Source organism: Carcharodon carcharias, chromosome 10 (genome assembly GCF_017639515.1).
Source record: "Carcharodon carcharias isolate sCarCar2 chromosome 10, sCarCar2.pri, whole genome shotgun sequence".
Lineage (NCBI taxonomy): Eukaryota > Metazoa > Chordata > Chondrichthyes > Lamniformes > Lamnidae > Carcharodon > Carcharodon carcharias.
In genome coordinates this window covers 164397646-164410084 of record NC_054476.1, presented here as the reverse complement: position 1 = coordinate 164410084, position 12439 = coordinate 164397646, and the positions used below count along the sequence as shown (strand labels likewise).

At 40.9% G+C, this 12439-nt stretch overlaps 1 protein-coding gene across 2 annotated transcripts in view; it reads right to left on the bottom strand.

Annotated features, from left to right (window-relative positions):
• Positions 1 to 12439, bottom strand: part of acaca (acetyl-CoA carboxylase alpha) — a 303263-nt gene that overhangs the window by 181913 nt on the left and 108911 nt on the right. For both annotated transcript variants that reach the window (XM_041197029.1, XM_041197030.1), the window contains exons 30-32: positions 4182 to 4325; positions 3313 to 3415; positions 1332 to 1439 (exon numbers count right to left, since the gene is read on the bottom strand). In XM_041197029.1, coding sequence (XP_041052963.1) covers positions 1332 to 1439; positions 3313 to 3415; positions 4182 to 4325 — 355 coding nt within the window. The remainder of the gene's footprint in view (positions 1 to 1331; positions 1440 to 3312; positions 3416 to 4181; positions 4326 to 12439) is intronic.

Below are 12439 nucleotides of genomic sequence, written 5' to 3'. Positions count from 1 at the left end.
TTTTTCAACTAGGCTCCTTTTTTATTTATTTCTTGCACCTTGACAGGTCATAAATCCTGTTGGAAGTTTGCTGTTCATGTAACATAAATGACCTAATCATGCAAAATGTCATCTCAACACTGAACTTCACTTTGTCAAAAAATGAAATGATTAGTCTGCACTGAGTACCTCACACTAGAGACTCTCCATGTAGGACACTGACCAGGCGGAAATGTTCATCCATGAATCTCTCAGATGACTTGCCCCAAGCACTTGTTTCTCAAAATTTTATAAGATCGTCACAAGTTATCATTACACGCAAAAGTTTATTTTATGGATAAAGAAAAGGCCATGAGGCCCAGCAAGCCACTTACTTTTTCATCTAATCAACCCCTAAGACATAATTGTAAATATTAACTTAAGTTCTAATATTTTAGAAGATCCTCTGCCACTCACAGTTCTTCACTGTTCCTTGGCAGAGGGGGGACAGGTGACCTGATATAGCCATCTGCAACATCTTGAACTCAGAGTATTGCAAATGTAGGTAAGTAGACGAGGTCTCAAAATCCCATTTACCATGTTTGAATCTCCATGCCTTGATGTGCTCAGGTCATTTCCTTGGACAACATCGCAGAGGCATAACCCACATTCTATCACTTTGCCTCACAATGTATCGCATCAACTAAAGTTTCAAATACACTTCCACACTAAATTTATTCTTTCCCTTTTGAAGGCTGATGAGTGAGGTTCGACAGGCATTGGACATCCACTGCCATTCTTTTTTGTGTCTGTCAATACAGCGAGTATTGGCAGGCTATTCAACCATCAGTTCGCAGCTCAACTCCATCTTGTCCTTGCCAATGTCCAAACATGCACTAACTGATAACAAAAACAGGATTACCTGGAAAAACTCAGCAGGTCTGGCAGCATCGGCGGAGAAGAAAAGAGTTGACGTTTCGAGTCCTCATGACCCTTCGACCGACTTGTTTTTATGCACTATCTGATAGCTGCTGGACAGAGTGTAACAGGTGAGAGCCCTCACCTTTTTTTTTATTTATAGCCCAGAGAACTATCCTAAGGGCTACGTCAGCCAAGGTCATCTAATTCAGCACAGACCAGTATCGAATCTGGGAGTTTCTTGGTTTATATGGTTGAGTTCTGCACTGGACTAGATATTTACAAACTGAACCATTAGGGTACTGATAAGCACGTTATAAAACTATCAAATGGGTACCAGTGAAAAAGTTACTTTTCCTAAAAACACTCTCGTCATGGGCAAGGCGACTGCTCTGACTTGCCTTGGTAACAATCCTATTTCACAGCAATGAAATGGATTGAACATCTGTACTCACCATGGAGTGCATGAACTCCCCAAACATCGTCACAAGGGCATCATCATCAGTGTCATTATCAATCTTGATAGCCACATTGAGGATATGAATGGGTTCATCTCTCATATTCTGCAAATTAGAAAGAAAAGTAGGGTGTAGCGGGGATGGGTGAGGGAAGAAGTGATTAGACTAAGTTTAAACAACGTCATGACAAACTATGAAAATATACGGGCCAAGACTTTCCTCAGCTCCCACTGTAATTTTGGCAGAAGTGTGGTGGACAGCCTGTTTACGCTCATTTATGGCTGTAAAAGAGAATAAGACCACACGCAGGTCTATTTGATTTCTGAATACAGTCATGTGTGAATAGCTGAGTCAGCGTAATATTCAGAATTAAAATCAAGGAGAGACTCTCCAGGTCCTGAAAACCAACACTGTCACCTACAGTACTGTTTCCTGCTGGGGTTCATGGACATTGGAGTTGCCTCCCAGTCAAGAGGTTATTTTTCCAGACTTATTTCAATCATCTAGAATCTTGAGCCTAAATCAGCAAGACTCATTCACAGATCAGAGAAGGATTTTGTAATATAGGCGCCTGTATCCCAGGGTACTATCCCAAAGTCTTACAAAAATCAGAAAAACAGCAAGTTTATCCAAGGGAAGCTGTGGAAACAGAACTGTTAAGACTGCACAGTTCATTCATCAACTAGTTCATTTAAGAGATTCTTTTGGCTTTATCAAATAGCGCTTTTTAAGTACCAGGACACTTTATAACATGTAGAAATGATACCAGAGACCAGGCACATGACAGTGGTCGGAGCCTCAGCTGCTTGAAGCTTTTTGACACATCCAGTGCAGCTAAGTAAGGCTTTCAATTTATTTCAACAGCAAGCAATCAGGCTTTAAGTGTTACTGCTGATGACAAAGGACTTTGCCTTGTGCTTTTTCATGAGGATTTTCAAGATGTCCCATTTCCACCACCACAAAGATCATTTTCCTCTTAAGGTTGATATTTTTCTTCATACAATTGAAAGAGTCTCAGAGATTATCCATTTGTTCTTGTTTTCCACCTCCCCTGCCCAGGACCACAATTTTACCACCTTTCTCGACTGGACATTCACCATCAGTTGAGAGTCAAAACCTCCAGGGTGAAGGCTTCATGCCCCAAAAACAGAAACTGGGGGAAGGGGAAAGGCCGAGGTAAAGTTCATCATTATGGTGTTGGGAATGGAAAACAATTGCTCTCTCAATTTGGCATCTGCAGCAGGCACTATCAAGTCAAGTATACAGCAGACTTTAGATAGTTGCAAAGAAAGTACATTCATCAATGTGACAATGATGGAAAATGGAAGATGATTCCTTCTGAATACAGTTTCTGTATCAAGCACTTTCAGTTCAGTTACACCGCGGGTTATATACATTGCACTTTCACTCAGTGCCATCCAAATTTAATTTTACTGTGAACTCTCCAAAACATTAATTCCTATTCAACATCTGCACATCAAACCTATGCCAAATCTGACATATGACTCTTAAACGTCCCTATTTTCAACACCATCAACGCGCCGCCCCGCAGCCCCCCCCCCCCCCCCCCCCCCCCCACCCCCCCCCCCCCTCCTCAAACATAGTTTCATGGACCATGCCAACATTTCAGATTTAACCTGTACATAATGTTTATGATAAGCAGGAAATCTGCAGCATGTGACAGCCTCGTCCTTCGCAATTAATAAGTCAAAATTGGAGAATTAGAGTACACTTTACCCATTGTCTTCTTGATCCTATACACTGAAAGAAATGTTTTCACATGCTTGTTTATATAAAAACTTAACTCACACTACGAATTTGAGTCTGAAATTAGTGTTCTATTCAATGGCCTGAGTTTGTTCTCACCACTGTACCACCCTCCTTTGATATATGCAGGCTTGAGCTTTGACACTGGAGACTTGGCTCATTAGCTATCCAATGCTCCATCTGCCTTTAGTCCCAAGCTTGTGTTACTTACCTTGTTGTCATCTTCATCATACAGCGAAGCATGCCCTGCTTCAGGAAAGGTGGGGCTTGGAGGAGGTGAGTCGGAAAAGCAGCTCGTCACATCTTGAAAGTTTCTGAAAGTACAGAAGTAGATACAGTTGTTCATATGTTCCAGAATTCAAAACTCTTAACAAAGAGGAGCTGGTACTTAGAAACATTTACACATAGGAATGGTCAGTTCACAGGTTACAGTCTGTGACCCAAAGGCTACTTCACAGGCTGCTGCTGCTCTCCTGCATGCTCTCATACATCAAAGAGATCAAATTACATCATAAATCATAGAAACAAGGCCCAAACTGTTCACCAACACATTGTGAACCCTCTTTAGGGTTGAAATGTTACAGGGTCCTGACTGGTTTCATTCTTCTTGTGGTAGTCATGGACTGTTGATTCCCATGATCAAAAATATTTTCTGCCAGGTACAGTGTACATTTAGTTAAAAGAGCAAGAGCAGAAAGAATAGATAATGCAGTAGATTAGATATTAGCCTTTGATTTCAGGGGTTTAAATTCAAAATCGGCCAAACTAATGAGATGGAAGCTCTACACTCTCTGTTGGATGCAAGTGTCTTTCAAATTTAGATCTGAACTTCATTCCTAGCGACCAAGGACCCACAGTACTAACCTGCCCCAACCACAGATTGGAAGGATAAGAGTTTGTAGCAGTGATTCACAATAAGAGTAGTTCTTGTAAAAGATTTTCAGTTAAAAAGCCAGCAACTCAAATCTTCAGATGACTTATGGACTTTGTAATCTTATCCCCAATATAATAATTTGAATAACGCTATGTTAAAAGTCTATAAATTAAAGCTTTTAAAATAAAAAGTGCAAGCAATCTTACCTGACAAAATCTTCAAAGGTGCGGAATGCAACCATTGCCCCCATACGCTGGCACGGTGGAGTGAAAGCAGTGTCAAGCAGCACATCGCTCACACTGGCAACATGGAACATCCCATAATGGTTCAAGTTTGATGAGAAAGACATTCTGAATTCGAACATAAAGATGCATAGTTAGGATTGAGCAGAGGCAATTCACTGCAGCTTTACAAAATGAAGCCCTACAGTCCTGAGAGTGCAATAACACGTTTGAGTAGAAGCCACATTATGTAACGTAACGTATGTGCAAATGCATTCATATGAAATTCTTAGGCCCACTATTAGATGTTAACTGGCATGGGTCATTTCATATGATTACGTAATCAGTTTGTTATTTATATTACTTGAAGAATCAATGCCTTCATCTGATAAGTCAATACAACGGCTTTTATATAAAGCAAGCTAAAAATCAGAGATCCTTTATGATTAGCAAGTGGGAATTCCAAACCACAAAAATATCAGTACAATAAAATGTCTTCCCCAGGTCTCCATTTTAATGTGCTCTATGCCCTCTCCATCTCCCCCTTACCACCTTTTTGATTCTCCCCTCCCCTACTCTGCTCCATTTCCTGACCGAGAGCTCAGAGGGATCCTATTTGCAAGTCTCTACCATTGTCAACCAATGATTAACCACAGTGGGGTCTGAGAGAGAGTAGCCCAGGTAGGCGGAGATTTACCCCCCCTCCATATGGGCAAGCATCAACCCAACTGAGAACTAAGTATCCACAGCCTCTGGGCAGTAAATCTAATCACTGTTGCTGTCAGATCAATTGGCATCAGGTACCAGTGGTAAGACACCAGAATACCACAGGCTATTTCTACAGTACCTAAACAGCCTTTCCAGCACCTCACTATGAGAATTAGATATATTATCCCAAGACCTAAAATGCCACACTATTTAACTCTCCCATAATTTTTCTTATAATCCTTACTACAATTTGCCATGTCTTCGAAATTGGTGTCATCAACAAATTCCAATATTGCTTCCTCGCTCCCAAAGTCCAGCAAAGTTATGTATACAATGATAAGTCATTCCAACAGAAAACCAGAGTACAATATTATTAACCCCATCTTTCTTCTTTTTATGCATAGCTTTTGCTTTCCACCTCCAATTCTTCTCCATGTGGCATTTAGCCACATTCACCTTTATCCCATGGACTATTATTTTTGCTACTGGTCTAACAATCGTACCTTATCAAATGCTTTTTGAAAATCCATATAAACCACATCCTCTGCATTCAAAGAAATCTCTGAGATTAGTCAAGCCTTATATGGCCAGCCTTTTAGAAATCTGTGCTGACATATGTTTCTCCAAGTATTTTGTAATATTTTTGTAGTTTATCAATAACTGTATTAAGACTAATTGGGCTTTAACTTCTTGGCATATCCCGGTCTCTTTCTTTGTATATGGATAAATACTTACTGATGATATCCAGCACTCCCTTACCATTTTCTTCCATGGCTGTTATCACCATTTCCAACTGCATATCCAGCATTAAAATTGCAAGGAACCAAAGCCTCATTCAGCTTAACACCAGCAAAACCAAAACTATCCTCTAACTCACAGATATTCAAGCAGCTCCAATATCCATTCTGTCGTTCCCTGGCTGCCATATGAAGCTTCACCCAGAGATATAGAACATTGGCACATTGCTCCATTAAAACTCATTCTTTACACTACATTCAATTTAAACTGAGATCATTTCTTTTACTTCCACTACATCACACCCACTGCACCTACCTTTCTTGCTCCTCTGTCAAAGTCCTAAGCACCTGGTAGCTCAAGCTCTTCCTTGCTGAACCCCACATTCATACTTATAAGTTGCATGCCCTTACCTGCACTAAGACTCACATCCCTTCACCTTTACGTAAGAAACCTGACAAGTTCCTAAGATATTAAAATATTTCAACTTCATGGAGATAAGTTACTAAATAGTCCTCATTTTAATAAGTCATGGACAACTGCAGTCTCCAAGAGCTTGGCTGACTACCCTAAAAAAAGGGAGAGAAAATTCTCAGTTTTCCCCATTTCAGTTGGCCACAGGTTTCAGCCTCTCCCAGAGGATAGTATTGCTAGCAGGTGGGTAAGCAGTGTACCATGTTGTACCATTGACTCAATAGAATGGACCTGACAGCCCCAATGGTCTCGTCTTGCCCTTCCTTTCATTTGTTCATATAGTTATTGGCTGGATAGGATGCCTCTTGGTGCTGGAACCGTCCTGACCTGTGGAATTTGGCACACACTGGTCCTCAGAGTCAGGTATTTAAACATATACTGCAGTCATTAATATACCACCAAAACAAATTCCAATTTATAAATCCAAGACTTGCCTACCAGATCCCAAAATATGCGATTCCTCCTTCAATATTAAAATTCTGAATATCTTAAATTCAACAAGATAGAAAAAAATCTTTCAGGAGAGTTTAAAAAGTTCCATCTTATTGCACCTAGCTGCTAAAATGTCACATGAAGTAATTGCCAAGTTAGGTTCTATTCCATATTGATACTCAGTATTTGCAACACAGCTTGAATCATTTTTCTGGAATGTTTAATGTAACCAGGGACAAAGGGTTTTCCAGGACAATAAACAAAATCACTTGTGCAGGTAAAATTGATTCAGTTTTAATAGACATCTCAACTCAATGCTGAGCCTGAAAAAGAAGGGTCATCCCAGGTCCCACTCTACCTGATCACGTAGCATGCAACACCTTCACTTGTTGAATTGGAAATGCATATAATTAAAGCAGATCAGTCTCACATCTCAGTAGCATCACATTTTTGCAGCTCAGTTGATATTTTTTTCCCTCATCTTCATCCCCAAAGCACCAACTCAGTGAGGTACAGCTCCACACTCACTGTCTACTATTTTTCCAGTGCCACTCTTCACGTACATGCCTAGATAGGGGAGCGTCAGCACAGGCCACTTGACACTGGAAGGCGTCATTTCCAAATCGTATCCAATGTTCCCACGTGCTCTTTCAGAGTCACTAGATTGTGAACAAAGCAGGAAAAATCTGGCCCACTTTCCCCCGTTTAGCCAGATGTTGCATCCTGTTACTAGTTCAGATGCAGTTTCAGGAATTAAACACGGAGGGCTAGATAGTCATTTCTGGTGGTGTCGCATAGCAGGTGGCATCACTTCGGCCACCCATTATATATAGCTCCTAATACCATTCCAGTCAATGAGATGGATTTTTAACCCAGGTCTTTCAGTTCAGTACCACAGTATACAATGGCCTTATGAGCTGGGCCACTGGAGGCACTCAAGTTGCTATTTCTAATGGATGTCAGGAAAATAAGAACTGAGTACTTTTTTTTTTTCCAAAAAAAAAGGCTAAATTTCACAAAGGCCCACACTATTGGTCCATCATTCAGGTCAACCAAAATGGTAAAGTGGTTTATGTCAGCAATTATATCCAGTTCAGCAGATTGTACTTATACTGGAGATACTAAGGAAAAATATCTTTATATTAGACTCTCAGGTCTGTTAAAGAATTAGGGGGTTTTCTGATAATCAGTGAAGCAATCTAGTCAGGACACAGTTTTTCAGTTACACTCAGACTAACCAAGTTAACATCTATTTTTAAATTAGAAATTTGGATGTATTCAATGCAGTGTAAAGGATGCTGAAATATGGTTCAAAGGAAGAACTGGATCTCTAGTCCCTCAAGTTCCAATAATAGTTACCCTGGCTCAAAACTATTCATTTGGAATAAGAAAGAAAAATACTTTCCTTTGAGACTTGAGAACAGACAGAATATTACAACTAGCCCTGCAATCCCTAACTCAAGTGTGCATTTATGTAATAAATTGGTCATTTCAAATTAATGTCCCAGGTCTACTTCAAATGGTAAATAGGAGTGGATCCCTGACCTAAGTCATTAAGCCTATTGTTTGATCAAGGCTAAGGAAAATATTTGGCTGTAAAATATACACCCTAGTTCAAATATTTATCATCAATGCCATTTCACTGCTGGACTTTGCTGTAGATGTAAATAGATTAACCAGCAGCTTGAGAACCAGATTTTCTGTGGGTTACTTGACATTCCACACCACTGCCCCAATTGCCAATAATACGTCATTCCACACACTGGTCAGGTGAGTGGAATCCCTTAACTCGGCTACTGAGAACCACCTTCCTGCTTATAGCAGAACAGATTCTCTTAGATCAATGATCTTTAAAAGGGGATGCTCTGATAAAAATCACACTGCAGAATCTTTGACTGTAAACGGTGAAACAGCAGAATCAACCATTTTTCAAGAAAATAAAAGCACTTTTTTTTTTAAACTAGAAAGAGAACTAGAAAGGACGTGTAATGTTACTTGAGATTTGCTGGTATTTTTCTGACCTGCTCCTTAGTCACTGATCCGATTTTCATGGTAAATGTCGACATGGATCTATCTAAGACTCGTAGCTCAATCAATACGCATACATCCAGAGGAGTGACAGGTCCAATGCTGGGCAATAGCACTTTGAAGTTTGTACAACTCCACACAGCCTTATGTGTATCTTTGGACTAGAGGGCATATACCAACATTGTAGAGATTGTCATATATATCTACAGACAAAACAATGATAAACAATGAAGCCATGAGGTGTCTAATGTCCACCTAAAGTAACAGATAGGCCATCTGCCTAACGTCTTTCGTGCCTTTCGTCAAAAGACGAAACCTCAGGTAGTCTCCAAAAACATGCCAAACTCAAAATCTTATAAATAAGGTCCTACCCCTCTGGGTCCCACAAAAGAAAGAAATAAACCCAACTGATAGAGCCTCGCTTCTCCTGGTGATTCTCCTCCTACTAACTTCAGTTTGTCAAGGAAACCACAGCAGCCTTCCTGCTCAGGACTAAGTTAAAGTGACAGATTGGATCCTGGTGTCATAATTGGGACCTATTTGTATGGTAAGAATACCCTGCTGGCGGCAAGTGAGCATCCTGCGGTTTAAAATCAATTGGTGGGAAGGCCAGCGGGTAAATTTCCCACTCCATTTAACCACCTCCTGCAGGGTGATATAAGTTAAAATCCACCCCACATATACCTTCATTTTTGATAACACAAATCAGGTCACTAATTAGAATATAACTAGATGTATAAAACTAGATTAGTCAATAAGAACAAACAGGACCCAGTTCACTAACTGGAGGCGTTGGTTTTGCTAATATTGTTTCCCAATTGTGGCTCAGAGGTGCCTATCATTTTAGAGTGCCCAATTCAAAATGAACCTCTACAGGAACTAGTACAATTTTTAAATGAACTGCCCAGTTTTGTGTGAATGTGCCCAGCAATCATCTTTTTGTAAAAAAAAACAAACAGGTGATCTAGAAGTTTGCTTTGAGACAGAGAGAGGGAGGGATGCAGGGCTTCCATGGAATAGTCCGTTCTGCACATTACGGACATGGTACATGCTCATAACTCAAAAGTATGGCCTACGTGACCAAGAAGATAAGGTGTGCAACCAGTGCGCTGGGACACTCTGAAGGAATGTAGTCACCTCTTGGACACAAGCTCAAAGCTTAGAGTGGGAGCTGAGGTAAAGCAGAAATTGAAAGATTGATGTAAGGAGTGATGTCAGATCCAGTACAGGGATACAATTTAGTTTAAATACAGTGGCCAGTAAAACTACCACAAGGAAAAATCTGAAACGTGATGTCACTTTGGAGGTTGAACTCAGAGGGTGAATAAATCATAAGAACATAAGAAATAGGAGCAGGAGTAGGCCATTCAGCCCCTCAAGCCTGCCCTGCCATTCAATAAGATCATGGCTGATCTGCCCCAGGTCTCAACTCCTCTTTCATGTCAACACCTCATAGCCCTCAACTCCCCGATATTTCAAAAATCTATCTACCTCCTCTTTAAATACTTTGTGATCTAGCCTCCACAACTCTCTGGGGTAGAGAATTCCAGACATTCACTACCCTCAGAGAAGAAGTTCCTTTGCATCTCAGTTTTAAATGAGTGTCCCCTTATTCTGTAACTACGTCCCTGAGTTCAAGATTCCCCCACTAGTGGAAACATCTCCTCAACATCTACCCTGTCAAGTCCCCTCAGAATCTTGTACATTTCAATAAGATCATCCCTCATTCTTCTAAACTCTAATGAATAAAGGCCTAACCTGTTTAGCTGTTCTTGATAAGTCAAACCCTTCATCCCAGGAATCAGCCTAGTGAATCTCTTTTGAACTGCCTCCAATGCCAGCATATTCTTTCTTAAATACAGGGGCAAAAACTGTACACAGTACTCCAGGTGCAGCCTCACCAACACAGTTGTAACAAGACTTTCTTATTTTTAAATTCCAACCCCCTAGCAATAAAGGCCAAAATTCCATTTGCCTTCTTAATTACTTGCTGCACCTGCATGCTAACTTTTTGTGCTTCATGCACAAAAACACCCAGATCCCTCTGTGCTACACTTTTTTGGAGTCTCTCTCCATTTAAATAATAGTCTGCCTTTTGATTCTTCCAACCAAAGTGTATGATCTCACACTTTCCTACATTAAGCTCCATCTGCCAAGTTTTTGCCCACTCACTCAACCTGTCTATATCCCCTTGCAGATTCCTTACATCCTCATCACAACATGCCCTCCAACCTATTTTTGTATCATCAGCAAAGTTGGATACATTACTCTCTGTCCCCTCCCCCAAGTCATTAATATAGATAGTAAATAATTGTGGCCCTGGGACTGATCATTGTGGCACTCCACTAGCTACGCCTTGCCAACCTGAAAAAGACCCATTAATCTTGACTCTGTTTTCTGTGTGTTATCCAATCCTCAATCCATGCTAATACATTACCCCTAATACCATGAGCTCCTATCTTGTGCAATAACCTTTTATGTGGCACCTTATCGAATGCCTTCTGGAAATCCAAATACGCTGCATCTACCAGTTACCCTTTATCAACTCTGCTTGTTATATCCTCAAAGAACTCTAGAAAATTTGGTCAAACATGATTGCCCTTTCCAAAAACCCCACGTTGACTCTGTTTGATTGTGTTAAGTTATTCTAAATGTCCTGCTATTTCTTTCTTAACAATGGACTCTAGCATTTTCCCAACCATAGACGTCAGGCTGACTGGCCTATAGTTTCCTGCTTTTTGTCTCCCTCCCTTCTTGAACAGGAGCGTCACATTAGCAGTTTTCCAATCCGCTGGGACCCTCCCGGAATCCAGCGAGTTCTGGAATATTTCGACCAATGCCTCAAATTTAACTGCGGCCACTTCCATTAAAACCCTTGGATGCAGGCCATCAGGTCCTGGTGACTTATCTGCCTTTAGTCCCATTAGTTTGTCAAATCCTTTGACCCTCATGATAGAAACTGTTACAAGGGGTGGAATTTTCTGTTCGTTGGGCAGGCATGCACCCAACCAGACCTAATATAAAATGACTCATGATGGTGTCGGGCGAGCATCCCGATGTCATCGTGCGCCCACGCAATATTCCGGTCAACGGGCGCGCGCTGGAACCGTCAATTAAAAAGCCTATTAAGGCCATTAAAAGGATAATCGAATGAAATTTTTTGCTTCCTGCCCAACCTTGTGGTTGAGGTTTCCAACAGCAAATAAAAATATATAAATTTTAAAATGTAATTAATAACATGTCCCTTCTCATGTGACAAAATCACATGAGGGGACATGTTTTATAACATTTTAGAAATCTTTATTTTTAACGTTTTAAACTGTTCATCTCCCTGAGGCAGCTCTGTGCCTCAGGGAGATTTTCAAGCGCGCATGCACACAGTTCATGCTCACCCCGCCCCAGACAAGCGGCGCTGAGCGCTGCTGCTCACATTTCATGCTGGGCGACCCACTTAAGATCCTTAATTGGCCGACCAGCATGACATTGCGGTCGACTTCCCGACTGCCCCCACTCGCTCCTGCCGAGACCACCCAATGAGGGAAAAATCCTCCCCAAGATCTTTCCTTCCATTAGCTCCTTGCTTATCTGATATCTTTGGGATGTTTATAGTGTCCTCCACCGTGAAGACCGATGCAAAATATTGGTTTCAATTATCTGCCATTTCTCTGTTCCCCGTTATCAATTCTCCAGTCGCATCCTCCAAGGGTCCCACGCTCACTTTAGCCACTTTTTTTTTTTAATATGTGCCCGCAGAATCTCTTGCTGTTTACTTTTACATTTCTTGCCCGTTTACTTTCATAATCAATTTTCTCGCTCTTTATTGGCTTTTTAGTCATCCACTGCTGGTTCCTAAAAAATTCCCAATC